Below are 19,836 nucleotides of genomic sequence, written 5' to 3'. Positions count from 1 at the left end.
TCTCTGCCCACAGAGGCTCAACCCCAGTGAACCGTCTCAGGGTGCCCCCGGGGAACATGCTGGCTGAGCTGAAGGGCAGTGGAACTTACTTCTGACAGTGATGCTCACTAGCTCACTGAGGCTGGGGCCATAGCCATTGTCAGCTGCACAGTAATACTGGTCAGAGTCACTCTCTCTCACTGCAGGAATCTCACATGTTGCCATCAGTGAAGGCTGGGTCTTCGTTTTCAGGCTTAAACCCCGGGCACCTCTGAACCAGTAGAAGACGATATCTCCGGTGCCCCCAGTGACCAAACACACAAGAACCAGCTTCTCTCCCTCCATCAGGTGTCCACCTGGAGGTTGTATCTCCAAGCTCACGTTACCGACAGGGACTCCTACATGAATACAAGACAACACAGGAAGGCCCTGAGTAGGCAAGGTTTCAGGGACAGGGTACTTGTGACAGTCCTGAAAGCAAAGGCCTCTGGTCAAGTCAAAAGTTTATGTAAAGGTGGGATGAAGGACAGGTGAGGAATCCTGCTGATTCATAATTGGCACTGGTTGGGTTGATGATGGCAGGGTAAGAAAGACACCATAATATTCCTATGGAGGATGCAGTGACTTCTCCCTGCCTAGAACAGTGTGATTACCAGAACCCTGATCTCTCAAACTCCCATTTTTCAAGGCACAGTAGTATAGTGGTTACAAGTCTAGGTTACAAAGCAAACTGCCTGGGTTGGAATGTTGGTTCCAATTCTTCTTGTGTGTGCTTGCTTGTTCAAATTATTTAAGTTCTCTGAGACTCAATTTTCCATCTGTAAAATGGAGAAGATAATGGTAGCTACCTCCTACAGTTGTGAGGGTTTAATTAAACATGTGTGAAGCACTAGAACAGGGTCTGTGGCATATGACCTAACCAGTGGCTTTTATAGAGATCCAGGCCCACAGTGTTGAGTTTTGAGCAAGTTTGGGAAAGCTCAGCTTTCGGGAGGTATTAACATTTGCTTACGGTAGTATGGATACCTCTCTGTTTGAGAATGGGAGAGGATGTCAGAAATGTCAACCTTGATATGGGATAACGTGGTTCAGAATCACAAAACACCTTCAATTCCTTTTTATCTTTCAAAATCAGACCTCAACTTCTCTTCCGTAAGCCCTTCCCCCTTTCCTCAAAGCCTCCTCTTACCACCTCAGTCATATTTATCCCTTCTCTACAGTTTTTATCAATAGTCAACCTGTACAACGTGACCACCCTAGTTGTTTCAGATGCCAGCCAAGCATCAGTTTCTCACAGTCAGGAACCACATATTATGCAGCTTTCTCCTCCACACCCTCCAGCACAATGATGAAATACAGTAAGGTCTTTCTAAACATTCTTTTGTTTGCTTAAACAGGAAGAGCAGGAATAAGGGAAGACTGCTTAAGAACTCTGATAAAATAAATATTAAGATGTTTCCTAAACATCTATTTTAAATATTGTTCTTTTAGGTTGAATCAATCAAGTCTTAAAAGTTGAAAGTTATTTGAGTTTATTGCCGGTAAATTAAGAGATACCATAATTTCACATGCCTCACTTTGACATTTATGGTGTCATCTGTTAAAATACTGTTTATGATGTGGAAAAATTAAGATTCTCATATAGTTCTGGTGGAGTGAATGATTCAGCCACTTTGGAAGTCAGTCTGGCAGTTCAGTTACCCAGCACTTCAACTCCTAGTTCTACACCTAAGAGAATTGAAAGCATATACCTATACAAAAATTTGTGCATGAGTGTTCACAGCAGATTATCCATAACAGTCAAAAGTGGAAATAGCCCAAATGTCCATCAACTGATAAACTGACAAATAAAATGCAGTATATTCATATGATGAAATGTTATTCAGCTGTAAAAGGGAATGAAGTATTGATACATCTAAGCATCAAGGAATCTTGAAAATATTGCCTAAGTGAAAGTAGCCAGTGACAAAGGACAACGTGTTACATGATTCCATTTATATGATGTGTTCAGAATAGGAAAATCCATGAAGATAGAAAGTACATGGGTGGCTGCATAGAGCTAGGGAGAGAGGAGGGGGAAATGGGGACTGACTGATAATGAATAAGGGATTTGTTCTGAGGATGGTGGAAATGGTCTAAAGCTGATCGTGGTGAAGGCTGTCTAACTGTGAATGTCCTAAAAACTAATTGTGCACTTCAAATGGGTGGATTTTGCACTATGTGAATTATATATCAATAAAACTGTTATTTTAAAAAGCTAAAGAGAGGTCCCTGGGGGGTCCAGCGGTTAAGACTCTGCCTTTCAGGGCAGAGGACTTGAGTTCAGTCCTTTGTTGGGGAGCTAAGGTACCACATGCTGTGGGATGTAGCCAAAAGTTTAAAAAATTATCAACTAATTTTTTTTTTTTTAATGACTCTGATAAACAGAAGTTTAGGTACATGCCTCAAACAGCACCCAGGCATGCAGGAGCAGAACACAATAGTCAGGTAAGACCAGACTCATGTCTCTGAACATCTTGGCCCACCCCAGCAGAGGTCCCCACTGGCACTCACTGTGAACAGCTATCTGGACTCTTCGGCTCAATTTCAATTTGATAGATGTTATCTTTGCTTCACACCAGTAGGACCCTGAGTCTGCCTTCCGCACGGCAGGAATCCGGAATTCCGGGAGGCTATTCCAGTCCAGCCCTAGGGGCCGACCATCTCTGTAGAAGCGGAACTGGAGCTTGGCATCCAACTTCTGTGGAGGGGGCTGGGTCTTACAAGTCAGGGTCATTGTTTTCCCCTCTATGGGTGGAGAGGGGCTGACTATCAGTAACAGTTCTAGAGGGAAGAAATAAACACATATTCTAGGGCAATGGAACTCAGAGATCCTGATCAGAAGCACTTTGTGTTCTCAGCAAGACTCAGAGAACCAGCTCATTGACACACAGATCACGTCTCACATTACCACCCCGCCTGTACATGGCCCATGGGCTTTCAACTGCTCACACACAACTGTTCCCATCCTGCCCCTACAAAGTGTCACTTCCTTCCACAAGGCAAACCCTTCCCTTTGACCTGGCTCTTAGTCTTTGAAATTTCTATCCATGACCTGAAAACACTCTTGGGATGCAGGGATACTGATGACTGTCACTAGAGTTGGCATTGAAGAAGGCGAAGCTCGAAGTTTTATGAAAATATATTTCATTTATCCCTGTGATAAGCCGTACTTGTCATTTTCTTCTGTTCCCCTTTCCCTGATGTCTCAGACCCACATTATCTCTTTCAGATGTAGAATATGACACATGGAAGGTCAGTTAGTTTGGGAAATATTCAGATGAACTTGATTTCTTTACTATTCTTTCCTGCCCCTTTTATTGCAATTCCTAATGGAAGGAACAAGCATGCACTTGCCAAGAAATAGTCTGCACCCACACGTCCATGTGGCCCAGATACCTTGCTCTGGGACCTCTATACAAACGCCTACAGAAGCCATGTATCCTTTTTTGGCCATAGGGACTCTTTTCTGGATGAATTAAAGATGAGTAAAGTTGTATTCTGCTTTCATCTTACATCTGTATCTATCCCAGTTGCAGCAGTTCATAAAATATCAAAAACCCTGATGGCATTTGCTCATAGGCATTTGTTTATCCAACCTTCAGAGACTCTGTTCTTTGAGAAGTTTTAGGAATATTCTTAAGAAAAGCCTCTTTGTCTCTTTATCAGGTAAAAATGCTAAGTGTTCTAGATCACTAAGGGGTGATTCCTGGTCCAGCATCTATAATCTCCAAGCCTTCCTATCAGAATGCTTTACCCTTGGGCTTTTAACAATTCAATTCAACCATGGTACCATGATAGCTCAGTTGGTAAAGAATTCGCCTGCAATGCAGGAGACCCCAGTTCAATTCCTGGGTCGGGAAAATCCGCTGGAGAAGGGATAGGCTACCCTCTCCAGTATTCTGGCCTGGAGAATTCCAGGGACTATCTAGTCCATGGGGTCACAAAGAGTCAGTCATGACTGAGCAACTTTCACTTTTATGGTACCCAAATGTTTGCCTGTGCTGCGGCATGGAATACCCTGTGCATTTAGTCATTTTCTCTCCTTGGAAAATTGTAATCCCCAGAGGACTGAGGAGCAACACAGCCTTGGGAGCAGGGCAGGAAAGGGAATTTAAAAAGGACAACTGTAACCCACTCTTCTGAATGGGTCTGGGGTGAAGATGGAGTAGGACACTGGACAGGGCAGTTTGCACAGGTCCAAAGGTCAGTCTTGCAGTTCAGAGCTTGTTTCAGAAAATTCTCAGTCACGGAGACTATCTGGAAAATTCCTGGTGGCCAAAGCCTTGTTTCTTCATCCTGGATGTAGCTTTAAATTTCTACTGAGGTGACGAGTCACACACACTTGTGGAGTAAAAGTAGAGCTAGGTGCAAGGCATCATGGCATCAACACAAGGTGTGAGTTAGCCTTGGACAAACATCAGGTGAGTAACTGAGTATTTCTGGTCATAGGAATTCCTGTGCTTCCTAGTTGCACATGAAGCCTATGTTGGAGTAGCAGGATAACCTCTTTTATACCTGCACAAGAGAGCAGTCTTCGATATATTGTTGTTGTTGTTGTTGTTGTTGTTGTTGTTGTTGTTGTTCAGTCGCCAACTCAAGTCCAGCTCTTTGTATCCCATGGACTGCAGCATTCCAGGCTTCCCTGTCCCTCACCATGTCCTGTAGTTTGCCCAAGTTCATGTCCATTGAATCAGTGATGCCATCCAACCATCTCATCCTCTGTCACCCCCTTCTCCTTCTGCCATCAGTCTTTCCCAGCATCAGGGTCTCTTCCAATGAGTCATCGGTTCATATCAGGTGGTCAAAGTATTGGAACTTCAGGTTCATACTTTAGTGGAAGATTTCTTCTGGGGGAAAATTTCCTTCCCTCTTTGCCTGGTAAAAATAAGACGAATTGGGAGCAAAGTAACGAAGTAAGCTTGCATAAACCAGAGTCTGAGAGAGAAATCACACTGAGATAACAGTTACGGCTGCAGACGAGGGCTGGAAATAGGAAGAAGGCAGCAGTCTACAATTTGTGAGTGCCTCAAGCACTGGCTATAATGTTGTTCTCTGCGGAGGTATGACTTTGGCATTTTCTTCAGTCCTCTAGCGGTGCAACCAACTGGGGAGTACACAGGGGCTTTGGAGCTCTTGGAGCAGAGAGCAGAGATTCTTCCAACATCAGTCTTCAGCACTCCCTGATTTCCTTGTGCAAACAACATCACCCTTCCTAAACTGAGATGTCCCAGTAAAAAAGACTGTCTAAAGATCAGAGCAAGACCCGCTCTATCCAGCTGAGCATGTACATGTCACATGCAGAGACTGGTGTGAACACAAGCAATCTGGGCCCAAGGGAGTTGCTGTCGTCTATACACTGGATACCAGACAACCAACCACAGACTTCATGCACTAGCTCAAGTAACAAGATACCCACAGATCATGAAGAAGAAAAGGAAGTGACACTCACCAATTGATTCGCAGAGTGGAGCTGGGAGAGAATTCAGCAGAGATCCGTCAGTACGGGGTGGCAAATCCCAAACGTATCTAAAGTTTATCTCCCCCAAGGATTTGTCCAACAACTCACCTTCCTTACCTTGTGCCCTTCCTCTCTCCTTTTTCTCTCTGTCCTTTTTTTCTCTCCCTACCACCTTATTTTTCTACCCCTTCCCTGCCCTGCTTCCTTCCTCCTTTCTCTCTGTTCCTTTCCCCATATTCCACTTCAACCACCTGCCTACAAAATAGCACACACTTCTGTTTTGTGATCAAAATTTCCAATAGTTTCTCTCACCTGTGATTATGAAATGGTGTCTTTGTTCCGTAACTACTTAGTGACTTCCTTCCTCAAGCACATTATCCTCACCTCATCTCTCAGAAGTCTGATGACTCAGCTCTAAAGACTTGCTGACTCATCAGCAAGGAGAGTGCACCAGATCATGTGCAAGACATCATGCCCCTTTATTTGACAACTTCAGAGCAGAGGAGGCTTAGGTCCAGAGAAAGAATTCAGATTTCTCCAAAGATTCTCTTATCCTTCAAGAATTTACCATAATATTATAGCATATGGTTAAAATGGAAAATTCTGGGGGAGATGTAGGCTTTGTAGTGAGATGATGTTGATTTGAATCCTGGCTCTTCCTCTTATGAGCTGTGTGACTCTGGGAAAAACACTTTACCCCTCTGTGCTTTAGTTTCCTGTAAAATGGAGATAATAATAAACCTACCTCACAGAGTTCTGTGAAGATTAAATGAGTTGATATCCACAAAACACTTAGAAGAATGTCTGGAATTCATCTAGCATTTAGTAAATTTTATCTCACTATTATTATCTATTTTAGCCCAGTTTAGTCTGAGATGCCTGCAGTTTTAGAATAAATGTTTATTTGAATAATTAGCTCCTCAGGTACAAGAAGAGAATCAATGAGGGCTAGCATAAAAATTACATTTTATTTACTCATCCATACGACAAATAATTTTGAGTGCTTGCTGTTTGTCAGGCTTTGTACATTGCACTTAGGTTGCAGGAGTGACCTTGAATGATAATCTTTTCCATTAAGGAATTTATATTATAGTGGAAGAGATTCAGTTAAAAAATAAATATGGGCTGAATAATGTTGATGTTTGACTGAAAACAACAAAATTCTATAAAGCATTTATCCTTCAATAAAAAAATAAATAAATATGCAACATGATCTCAGAGAATGGTCAGTGCTATATGAAAAATAACACAGAAAAATAAGTTTCAGAGTATCTTGGGATGGTCTTGACTATTTAGATAGATGTCAACTGAGTAGAAACATGAATGGAATTAGAGAGCAGGGCTTCTGAATATTTGGGGAAAAAAAGATTCCTGGCAGAGAAACAGTAAACACAGAGAGCTCAAGAGGAAATGAGCTTGTCCAAGGCAGAATGAGAAGGCAGGTGCACCTGGAACTGTCTAGTTGAGGGGGAGAGTGGTTGATATTTTTGTGTGAGAAGTAAGCAGGGGCCTGTCACAGAAGGCTTGGTGGACTTGGTCATAGCTTTGGATTTCATTCATGGTGTAATTGGGGACCATGGACAGTTCTGACTTGATAACCATTTGTAAAATTACTCTTCCACTGTGGAAAGAACTACAGACTTGCAAGAAAAGCAGGGAGAAAATCAGTGGGAGTTTAATCTTGAAGAGTGAGGATGATGGCTCAGGTTAGGCAATACTGGTGCTGTGATTGAGACAAATTTCAGTATAAGTTTGGAGGTAGAATCAATAGAAATTCCTTGTGGATTAAATATAAAGTGTAGAGGAAAGAGAGGAACTAAATGTATCTAGGAGTATACTAGGAGGAATGTTGGTGATGTTTACAAAGATGGAGGAATGGTAGGGAGAAATAGGTTAAATTCCATGGTGGTGGTGGTGGTTCATGTAAGTCAAAGGATCTGTTTGGACATGTTGGGATTAATATACATATTAGAGAGTTGGATAGCAGTTGAATATATGCAAGGTGTTCAAAAGTGAGATCAAAGTTGGATAAGTAACTTGATTTAAAGGTGTTTAAAATGGCACATAAAATGACTAAAGTATATAACTTGGGAAATGAGTATGGATGGAGAAAATCTATATGCCAATCTTGGGAAAGTCAAACATTTTGAGATCAGTAAAGCATCCAGTAATAAGTTAGAAAGAAAACCAACAGAATATAATATTAAGAAGCCAAATGGGAAAGTATTTCCAGAAGTTGGAATGGTCAACTATGGTCTGAGATGTTGAACAAAATGAGAAATAAAAATTGAATCCTGGGTGAAGCAACATAGAAATGGTTGATGATATTAATCAGAGCAGTTTTAGTGGAGTGGTAGTGGCAAAGATTGATTGAAGTGGGACCAAGAAAGGATAAGGAAGAACTACAAGGACCTAAAACTGTTTAACAATATCCAAGGGTTAGGAAGCACTGACTATAAAGGGATTGAGGACTTGAGGGAATTTTTTAGGTGATAGAAATGTTCTGTATTTTGATTGTGGTGGTAGTCACATGACTCCAAATCTTTGTCAAAAATCAAAGTGCATCAAAAAGTTAATCTTACTACAAAGAAAATTGACAATGAATTTTAAAAAGAAAGGATGGGAGGAGGTCAGGTAAAGATAGCAACTCACTGAAAACTATAAATGGATAAACTGAATGGTGAAGCAAATGAAGGTTACATTTCTATGATTTTAAAATAGAAGATATTATAGCATACTTATATATTTATAGGAAGAGCCCAGGATGAAGAAACATTTTGATGGTGGGGCCAGGGAATCTGGGCCCAATGCACAAGTGGAGAGTCCTGTCTTCAATAGGATGAGGGAAAATATATCCATAATAGGGGGAGAAAAGGAACAGTATGTAAATACAGAAGTGGACAGGTTGATAGATACAGCAGTGGAAAAATGAAGAATTTTTTTTCGATTGCTTTTATTTTTCTCAGTGTTCTAAATTAAGAGTAACAAGAGAAAAGTTTGAGGAGAAAGGAGGGAGTATGAGGAAATGGTCATAAAGAATGGAAAAGCATTGACTCTGAAAGAATAGGAGGATTGTGTGGCACCTCTGATAGCCACCTGAGATTGATGTACTACATTTAGAAAGAAAAAAAGGCAGCAGGGTTGTGCCTTTTGTTTAGGGTCACATTCAGTTGCTCAGGCCCAGGTGTAAAGCATGCAGAAAAGAATGTCATTCAGAAGAGCATTACAGGGAAGAGAGGTGATGATGTATCCAAGAGAGTATTGTGATGAACTCTGAGACGTGAGGGCACAGAGTGTAGTAATTGACAATGAAAAAGTAAAACTGGGGAGTGGAAGGCATGTTGAATATGAAGCATTAGAGAAAGTGAACTGGAAATATGCTGTAACTGGATGGGAAGGTGGATGCTGAAATCAAAGGCTTTGGAAGTGGGACAGTTGTTGGTAAGTTCTGGGGTTTGATGTTAGGAATCGGGGAAGGCAAGGAAGAATGGGGTCCTCCCTGGTGGCTCAGATAGTAAAGAATCTCCCTACAATGTGGGAGACCCAGGTGATCCCTTGATCAGGAAGCTCCCCTGGAGAAGGGAATAATTACCCACTCCAGTATTCTTGCCCAGAGAAAGAATTCCATGGACAGAGGAGCCTAGCAGGCTACAGTCCATGGAATTGCAAAGAGTCAGAGACAACTGAGTGACTAACACACAACACAAGGAAGAAAATAGGGAAATCATCTTAATGATAAGAAGGGAAAGGGACTAAGAGGCCAATTTGTTGTATGAATTATCTTTGTGGCTATCAGAACCACCAAGAACAAAGTCAGAATCAATAGAGGAAAGAAAGACAGAAAGTGAACACGTGCTATGAGATAAAAATAAAATGGCAGTTTTCTTCCAAAATCTGGCTCTCCAGTATCTATGATTTTCTGCCCAGCTCTGAGCTCTCATTGGGGAGTAAAGATTTGAGCACACCTGACCATCACTGGGCAGAAACTCAGTCCTGAGAAGCCCCAAAGCTTCAGAAGGCAGGGTGCTAGAGGATAGAATCCCATACCCTTCTCTGAGTTGTCCTACTCACCACAGATCAACAGCAAGAGCCTCAGCAGCATGAGGACCAGGTTGGGGAGAGGACATGGAACTGAAGGTACTGTCTCATCAAAACAAGAATTGGCCTTAGATTCAAGAGGCTGTGACTTGTCAGAAGTTTGAGGAAGTCAGGATCAGAAGTCACATGATCGGAAGCACACGTGTACAGAAATAGAAGGAACAAGAGTCTTCTGAGAGCCACTCTATTTCCTCTGCTCTGGAGGCCAAGAAAATTAAATACACTTCTGTTTATAGTTTGGTTCTATTTCCAAATTTTGAAGACAGTACATATTAATACATCAGCGCCTTCTTTAAGAACTCAGGTAGCTCAAAGTAAAGGCAGATTCTGACTTTGATGGGCGTCTCATCAGGCAGTGGTCCTGCTGAAATTCAAATGGCATGTTTGTCATCTTTAGTAAGTGTGTCTTCTCAACCATATCTAATGAGCACATCCTTTTGCCTTGCAGCAGCCTCTATTTTAGTCACCCTACGCACACAAGTGTCAGTAAGGCAGGGACGAGTGGGCTGTCACCCAGGTTGTGGGTAACGTGTGACAGTCGTTGCACATGATTTGTGCATGCATGCTCGGTCTCTTCAGTTGTGTCCAACTCTTTGTGATTCTATGGTCTCTAGCCTGCCAGGATTCTCTGTCCATGGGATTTTTCAGGCAAGAATACTGAAGTGGGTTGCCATGCCCTCCTCCAGGGGAATCTTCCTGACCCAGGGATCGAACCAGCATCTCCTGCATTACAGGCAAATTCTTTACTACTGAGCCACCTGGGAAGACCAGTGGTTTGTAAGGTCAACCTATATATAAGATAGCTTATAAATCATTTTGCCTACAAAAGTCCATATAGTCAAAGCTCTGGTTTCCCTGGTGGGTGCTAGTGGTAAAGAAACTGTCTGCCAATTCAGGAGGTGTAAGAGATACGGGTTCAATTCCTGGGTTAGGAAAAGTGTATGGCAACCCACTCCAGTATTCTTGCCTGGAGAATCCCATGGAAGTAGGAGCCTGGTGGGCTATAGTCCATGGGGTTGCACAGAATCAGAATGACTGAAGCAACTTCATGTGCATGGTTGTCAAGTGACCAGTAGTCATGTATGGATGTAAGAGCTGGACAATAAAAAAGCTGAACACTGAAGAACTGATGCCTTCAAACTATAATACTGGAAAAGACTCGTGAGAGTCCCTTGGAGGGCAAAGAGATCAAACCAGTCAATACTAAAGGTAATCAACCCTGAGTATTCACCACAGGGACTGATGCTGAAGTTGAAGCTCCAATAATTCAACCACTTGATATGAAGAGCTGACTCATTGGAAAGACCCTGATGCTGAGAAAGACTGAAGGCAAGAAGAGAAGGGGATGGGAGAGGATGAGATGGTTGGATGGCATCAGTGACTCAATGGATATGAGTTTGAACAGACTCTGGGAGATGAAGGTCAGGGAAGCCTTGCATGCTGCAGTCCATGGAGTTGTAAAGAGTCAGACATAACTGAGCAACTGAACAACAACAACAATTTATAAAGGGGGCGGTCCTAAGAAGGCGGAGGAATAGGACAGGGAGATCACTTCCTTCCCCACAAATTCATCGAAAGAACATTTGAATGCTGAACAAATTCCGCAAAACAACTTCTGAACACTGGCAAAGGACATCAGGCATCCAGAAAAGCAGCCCATTGTCTTTGAAGGGAGGTAGGAAAAAATATAAAAGATAAAAAGAGGACAGAAGAGTTAGGGATGGAGATCGATCCCAGGAAGGGAGTCTTAAAAGAGGAGAAGTTTTCAAACACCAGGAAACCCTCTCACCAGCGGGTCTGTGGGAAGTTTTGGAATCTCAGAGGGCAACATAACTGGGAGGAAAAATAAATAAATAAATAAATAAATAAATAAATAAAACCCACAGTTTATGTGCCTAACGGCAACTCCCAGCAGAAAAGTACCCCAGATGCTCGCATCTGCCACCAGCAAGCGGTGGCTGAACAGGGAGGAGCAGGTTGCATTGCTTAGGGTAAGCACCAGCCCTGAATCCCCTGAGGGCAATCTGAGGGGGCTAGCAACCTAAACTGTGAGATTGAGGGGGGGGGGAGCAGAGAGAGAGAGAGAAAAGCAGAAAAGCGCTTACCTAAGGCACTGCCGGCCCACTCACAGATCAAAGGACTGAGCGAATACCAGAGGAGAGCTAGCAGGATGCAGACCGGCCCATCCCCCGCTGGAGACAGGGGGCAGACAGGTGCCAGCCAGAGCCGGAAAGGGGCAAACTCGGCCCCAGAGAGGGTATCCTCTACCAAACTGCGACCAGACTTCCAATTTCTAACCAAGACTTCCTGGGATTCTGGACGGTTGACATCTGCCAGGAGGGTCGCAGCCAGAGATCAGCTCCCCAGAGAAGACACACATCACACCTGAGATGGCACTCCCGCTGCATAACCAGGAAACTGAGCGGCTAGAGCTGGGGAGGTGATAAGATGCACTCGTCACATGGGGAGACTGCGCTCGCCAAGCACCTGGTCACCTGAGCTGCTTGGACCTGGGAAGGGCACAAAACGCTGGCCCAGTCGAGTCAGCGCCTTTGTGGAGCACCCAAGAACCTGAACCTGAGCGGCTTAGACCTGGGAAGTGCACACAATCCAGGGCATGCTCCCTGCAGAGCAACCTGGAGCCTGAACAGTGTAGACTGGGAAAGCACACACGCCATGAGCAGGGGCAAACCCAGTGTGGCAGAGACACTGCGAGCACTCCCTACACAGGCCAGTGATGTTTGTTTGCAGTGATCCTCCCTCCTCACAGCACGACTGATCAAGTGTGCCTAAACAAATGACCACCTTCGCCCCCTTATGTCAAGGTGGAAATTAGACGCTGAAGAGACCTGCAAACAGAAGAAGCCAAATAAACAGAGGGAACTGCTTTGGAAGTGACAGGGGCAACAGATTAAAATCCCTGTGGTTAACACCTACTACATTGGAAGGGGCCTATAGATATTGAGAAATATAAGTTGGAACAAGGAACTATCTGAAACTGAACTGACCACGCACTGCCCACAACAGCTCCAGAGAAATTCCTAGATATATTTTTACTTATCATTTTTTAAATTTGTTTTTCTTTTTTTAAAGTCATCTATTACTCCTTTAATTTTCATTTTTATAACCTACTATTACCTTGCCAAAAAAAAAAAAAGACCTTGTTTTTAAAGCAAACTTCATATATATTTCTTATACTTTTTGTGATTTTGTTTGTTTGTTTTTTTAATATTGTATTTTTGAGAGTCTAACCTCTACTCTAGATTTTTAATCTTTGCTTTTTTGGTATTTGTTATTAATTTTGTACATTTAAGAATCCAATCTTCAGTACTCATTTTTACTTAGGAGTGTGATTACTGGCTTGATTACTCTCTCCCCCTTTTGACTCTCCTTTTTCTCCCCCAGGTCAACTCTATCTCCTCCCTCCCCCTTCTCTTTTCTACCCAACTCTGTGAATCTCTGTGTGTGTTCTGGGCTGTGGAAAACACTTAGGGCACAGAGTACTGCCTAGATCTATCGCTCCCCTTTTGATTCCCCCTCTTCCCCTGGTCACCTCTATCTCCCTCTTCCCTCTTCTCTTCTCCATGTAACTCTGTGAACATCTCTGGGTGTTTCTCACTGTGGAGAATCTTTTCACCATTAACCTAGAAGTTTTATCATTGGTGCTGTATGGATGCAGAAGTCTTGAGGCTACTGTAAGAACAAGACTGAAATCCAGAGGCAGGAGACTTAAGCCCAAAACCTGAGAGCACCAGAGAACTCCTGACTCCAGGGAATATTAAGCAATAAGAGGTCATCCAAAAGCCTCCATACCTACACTGAAACCAAGCACCACCCAAGAGCCAACAAGTTCCAGAGCAAGACATACCACACAAATTCTCCAGCAACGCAAGAACACAGCCCTGAGCTTCAGTATACAGGCTGCCCAAAGTCACACCAAACCCACAGACATCTCAAAACTCACTACTGGACACTTCATTGCACTCCAGAGAGAAGAAATCCAGCTCCACCCACCAGAACACCAACACAAACTTCCCTATCTAGGAAACCTTGACAAGCCACCCGCCCAACCCCACCCACAGGGAGGAACCTCCACAATAAAGAGGAATCACAAACTGCCAGAATACGGAAAGGCCACCCAAACACAGCAATCCAAACAAGATGAAAATGCAGAGGAATATTCAGCAGGTAAAGGAGCATGATAAATGGCCACCAATCCAAACAAAAGAGGAGGAGATAGGGAGCCTACCTGAAAAAGAATTCAGAATAATGATAGTAAAAATGATCCAAAATCTTGAAAACAAAATGGAGTTACAGATAAATAGCCTGGAGACAAGGATTGAGAAGATGCAAGAAATGTTTGACAAGGACCTAGAAAAAATGAAAAAGAGTCAGTCAATAATGAATAATGCAATAAATGAGATAAAAAAAAACACTCTGGAGGGAACCGACAGTAGAATAAGGGAGGCAGAAGAGAGGATAAGTGAGGTAGAAGATACAATGGTAGAAATAAATGAAGCAGAGAGGAAAAAATAAAAAAAGAATCAAAAGAAATGAGGACAACCTCAGGGACCTCTGGGACAATGTTAAATGCCCCAACATTCGAATCATAGGAGTCCCAGAAGAAGACAAAAAAGAAAGACTATGATAAAATACTCAAGGAGATAATAGTTGAAAACTTCCCTAAAATGGGGAAGGAAATAGTCACCCAAATCCAAGAAACACCAGAGAGTCCCAAATAGGATAAACCCAAGGCGAAACACCCCGAGACACATATTAATCAAATTAACAAAGGTCAAACACAAAGAACAAATATTAAAAGCAGCAAGGGAAAAACAACAAATAATACACAAGGGGATTCCCATAAGGATAACTACTGATCTTTCAATAGAAACTCTTCAGGCAACAAAGGAATGGCAGGACGTACTTAAAGTGCTGAAAGAGAAAAACCTACAACCCAAATTACTGTACCCAGCAAGGATCTCATTCAAATATGAAGGAGAATTCAAAAGTTTTACAGACAAACAAAAACTGAAAGAATTCAACACCACCAAACCAGCTCCTCAACAAATGCTAAAGGATCTTCTCTAGACAGGAAACACAGAAAGGGTATATAAACTCAAACCCAAAAAAACAAAGTAAATGGCAACGGGATCATACTTATCAATAATTACCTTAAATGTAAATAGGTTGAATGCCCCAACCAAAAGACAAAGACTGGCTGAATGGACACAAAAACAAGACCCCTATATATGCTGTCTACAAGAGACCCACCTCGAAACAAGGGACACATACAGACTGAAAGTGAAGGGCTGGAAAAAGATATTCCACGCAAATAGAGACCAAAAGAAAGCAGGAGTAGCAACACTCATATCAGATAAAATGGACTTTAGAACAAAGGCTGTGAAAAGAGACAAAGAAGGACACTACATAATGATCAAAGGATCAATCCAAGAAGAAGATACAACAATTATAAAAATATATGCACCCAACATAGAAGCACCACAATATGTAAGGCAAATGCTAACAAGTATGAAAAGGGAAATTAACAGTAACACAATAGAGGGTGGGATGATTTGGGAGCGTGGCATTGAAACATGTATATTATCATATGTGAAACAAATCGCCAGTCCAGGTTCAATGCATGAGACAGGGTGCTCAGGGCTGGTGCACTGGGATGACCCAGAGGGATGGGATGGCGAGGGAGGTGGGAGGCGGGATTCAGGATGGGGAACACATGTAAATCCATGGCTGATTCATGTCAATGTATGACAAAACCACTACAATATTGTAAAGTAATTAGCCTCCAATTAAAATAAATAAATTTATAATTAAAAAAAAAACCAATAACAATAATATTGGGAGATTTTAATACCCTACACACATCTATGGACAGATCAGAAAATTAACAAGAAAATTAACAAGGAAACACAAACATTAAATGACACAACGGACCAGTTTGACCTAATTGATATCTATAGGACATTTCACCCCAAAACAATGAATTTCACATTTTTCTCCCATCCAAGTACTAACCAGGCCCGACCCTGCTTAGCTTCCGAGATCAGACGAGATCGGGCGCGTTCAGGGTGGTATGGCCGTAGACTCACGTTTTTCTCAAGTGCACACGGAACCTTCTCCAGGACAGATCACATCTGGGGCCATAAATCTAGCCTTGGTAAATTCAAAAAATTTAAATCATTCCAAACATCTTTTCTGACCACAATGCAGTAAGACTAGATATCAATTACAGGGGGGAAAAAAAATCAAAACTATTAAAAATTCCAACATATGGAGGCTAAACAACACACTTCTGAATAACCAACAAATCACAGAAGAAATCAAAAAATAAATCAAAATATGCATAGAAATGAATGAAAATAAAAACACAACAACCCAAGACTTCTGGAACACTGTAAAAGCAGTGCTAAGGGGAAGGTTCATAGCAATACAGACTTACCTCAAGAAACAAGAAAAAAAGTCAAATAAATAACCTAACTCTACATCTAAAGCAACTAGAAAGGAAGAAATGAAGAACCCCAGGGTTAGTAGAAGGAAAGAAATATTTAAAAATTAGGGCAGAAATAAATGCAAAAAAAAAACCTAAAGAGACCATAGCAAAAATCAACAAAGCCAAAAGCTCGTTCTTTGAGAAGATAAAAAAAAAATTGACAAACTATTAGCCACACTCATCAAGAAACAAAGGGAGAGGAATCAAATCAACAAAATTAGAAATGAAAAAGGAGAAATCACTATGGACAACACAGAAATGCAAAGGATCATAAGAGGCTACTATCAGCAACTATATGCCAATAAAATGGACAACTTGGAAGAAATGGACAAATTCTTAGAAAAGTATAACTTTCCAAAACTGAACCAGAAAGAAATAGGAGACCTTAGCAGACTCACCACAAGCAAGGAAATCCAAACTGTAATCAGAAATTTTCCAGCAAACAAAAGCCCAGGACCAGACGGCTTCACAGCTGAATTCTACTAAAAATGTAGAGAAGAGCTAACACTTTTCTTACTCAAACTCTTCCAGAAAATTGCAGAGGAAGGTAAACTTTCAAACTCATTCTATAAGGCCACCATCACCCTAATACCAAAACCAGAGAAAGATACCACAAAAAAGGAAAACCACAGGCAATATCACTGATGAACATAGATGCAGAAATCCTTAACAAAATTCTAGAAAACAGAATCCAACAACATATTAAAAAGATCATACATCATGACCAAGTGGGCTTTATCCCAGGAATGCAAGGATTCTTTAATATCTGCAAATCAATCAATGTGATACACCACATTAACAAATGGAAAGATAAAAACCATATGATTATTTCAATATATGCAGAGACAGCCTTTGACAAAATTCAGCATCCATTTATAATAAAAACCCTCCAGAAAGTAGGAATAGAAGGAACATACCTCAACATAATAAAAGTTATATATGACAAACACTCAGTAAACATTATCCTCATGGTGAAAAATTGAAAGCATTTCCGCTAAAATCAGGAACAAGGCAAGGGTGCCCACTCTCATCACTACTATTCAACATAGTTTTGGAAGTTTGGGCCACAGCAATCAGAGCAGAAAAATAAATAAAAGGAATCCAGATAGGAAAAGAAGAAGTGAAATTCTCACAGTTTTCAGATGACATGATCCTCTACATAGAAAACCCTAAACACTCTACCATAAAATTACTAGAGCTAATCAATGAATATAGTAAAGTTGCAGGATATAAAATTAACACACAGAAATCCCTTGCATTCCTGTACACTAACAATGAGAAAACAGAAAGAGAAATTAATGAAACAATTCCTTTTACCATTGCAATGAAGAGAATAAAACACTTAGGAATATATCTACCTAAAGAAACAAAAGACCTATATATAGAAAACTATAAAACACTGACGAAAGAAATCAAAGAGGACACAAATAGATGGAGAAATATACCGTGTTCATGGATCGGAAGAATCAATATAGTGAAAATGAGTATACTGCCCAAAGCAATCTATGGATTCAATGCAATCCCTACCAAGCTACCAATGGTATTTTTTACAGAACTAGGACAAATAATTTCACAATTTTTATGGAAATACAAAAAAACTTCGAATAGCCAAAGCAATCTTGAAAAAGAAGAAAAGAACTGGAGGAATCAACCCGCCTGACTTCAGGCTTTACTACAAAGCTACAATCATCATTTATGACCTTATGATACTGTCACAAAGACAGAAATATAGATCAATGGAACAAAATAGAAAGCCCAGAGATAAATCCACACATCTGTGGACACCTTATTTTTGACAAAGGAGGCAAGAATATACAATGGAAAAAAGACAATCTCTTTAACTAGTGGTGCTGAGAAAACTGGTCAACCACTTGTAAAAGAATGAAACTAGAACACTTTCTAACACCATACACAAAAATAAACTCAAAATGAATTAAAGATCTAAACGTAAGACCAGAATCTATAAAACTCCCAGAGGAAAACATAGGCAAAACCCTCTCCGACATAAATCACAGCAGGATCCTCTATGACCCACCTCCTAGAGTAATGGAAATAAAAGCAAAAATAAACAAGTGGGACCTAATTAAACTTAAAAGCTTTTGCACAATGAAGGAAACTATAAGCAAGGTGAAAAGACAGCTTTCACAATGGGAGATAATAATAGCAAATGAAGCAACAGACAGAGAATTAATCTCAAAAATATACAAGCAACTCCTGCAGCTCAATTCCAGAAAAATAAATTGACCCAATCAAAAAAATGGGCCAAAGAACTAAACAGACATTTCTCCAAAGAAGACATACAGATGGCTAACAAACACATGAAAAGATGTTCAACATCACTCATTATCAGAGAAATGCAAATCAAAACCACAATGAGGTACCATCTCACGCCGGTCAGAATGGCTGCTAATAACAACAATTTATAAGATACTAGTTTCTGTATTTAAACTTTCACAGGGTACCAATAAGTGGGCATGAAACAATTGAAAAATAAAATCATGGAAATTACAAACTAGGAAACATTTATAAGCAAAATACAGGAACTATGCATATGCAAATTATCTTCTGGGAATTTGAGGTAAGTTCACCATTATCACTAACCCTGGCATTTGTAATATTGTTCCTCCTCTCACACAAAATTTAGATATTTGTAATCTCTTCCATTTCTTCCTTTAACAATTTGGGGCAACCAATTCTCCACACTTGAAGACTGTATGTAACTCAGACTATGGATTAGAAGGGAATAAGCCATTTTAATTTTCAATATTTCTTGAATCTTTGAGTATCTAGGAGTAAGAATGTGTGGAAACTAATGTATTAAGGGATATGGGAAGATGCTTCTCAGTATTGACATCCAAGTCCAGGTATCGAGTCCAAAGAGGAAGATTAAGAAAAGAAACAAATGGTCTAATAATGGCCTAAATAAGAAATGAATTTTAAAAGAGTAGGTATATATTTGGGCTTCCCACTGGCTGAGATGGTAAAGAATCTGCCTGCCTTGCAGGAGACTAGGTTCAATCCCTGGATTGGGAAGATCCCCTGGAGAAGGGCATGGCAATCCAGTATTCTTGCCTGGAGATTCCTATGGATAGAGGAACCTGATAGAAAAAGAAAGAAACAAATGGTCAATGACGGGCAAAGTTGGAGGGAAGAGGGAGCAATGTTGGGACTAGACTAAAGCCCCCCAGGAAATTGCTACAAACAAGACAGGTGTGTCACAGCTTTGTTTATTGATTTGGGAAAGACTGTATGGGGATGAATTGCCTAGTTTAAAGTTTCAGGACAAGGCATAACGTTCAATGAACAATGTGAAACCCTCTGAACTCAGAGCATAAGGCTATGTTTCTGCTTACTCTGTGCTGTTTCACACCTCTTTCCTGTGCTCAAACATGTGCCTTCACATTTTCTTCAGATGAAAATATCTGTCCCTTTCTTCTTCAAGGGTTTAAAAAGGGCATTCTTTATTAAGTCCTAACATGTTTATTTTTATAACATTAACCCATACATATCTTCTAAGTAGTGGAACACACGTTTGAGTTATGCAATACTATGATGAAATGAAAAACAATGAGCCCACCCACAAAGATTTCTATATATTACGAATGAAGAAAATGTGGTCCATAGAGGAGAAGAAACTTGTTACTAGTCACTGTAGTAGACTGGATTATTGCCTCCATTGGCTCCCTACCCTTAAGAGAATTGTATGCACTTTCTCATGGTCAGGTGATTTGCTCAAGTATCCTTTGGG

General features: G+C 41.0%; 1 protein-coding gene across 1 annotated transcript in view; it reads right to left on the bottom strand.

The window, feature by feature from the left end:
- Nucleotides 1-9,581, bottom strand: part of FCRL1 (Fc receptor like 1) — a 32,050-nt gene extending 22,469 nt beyond the window's left edge. Inside the window, exons 1-4 of the mRNA XM_065945130.1 lie at nucleotides 9,551-9,581; nucleotides 5,471-5,491; nucleotides 2,533-2,802; nucleotides 90-377 (exon numbers count right to left, since the gene is read on the bottom strand). Of these exons, the coding sequence (XP_065801202.1) occupies nucleotides 90-377; nucleotides 2,533-2,802; nucleotides 5,471-5,491; nucleotides 9,551-9,581 (610 nt within the window). The remainder of the gene's footprint in view (nucleotides 1-89; nucleotides 378-2,532; nucleotides 2,803-5,470; nucleotides 5,492-9,550) is intronic.
- Between the last annotated feature and the right edge of the window lie 10,255 nt (nucleotides 9,582-19,836).

Source organism: Muntiacus reevesi, chromosome 1, assembly GCF_963930625.1.
Source record: "Muntiacus reevesi chromosome 1, mMunRee1.1, whole genome shotgun sequence".
NCBI lineage: Eukaryota > Metazoa > Chordata > Mammalia > Artiodactyla > Cervidae > Muntiacus > Muntiacus reevesi.
This window is presented reverse-complemented; position numbering and strand designations above follow the sequence as displayed.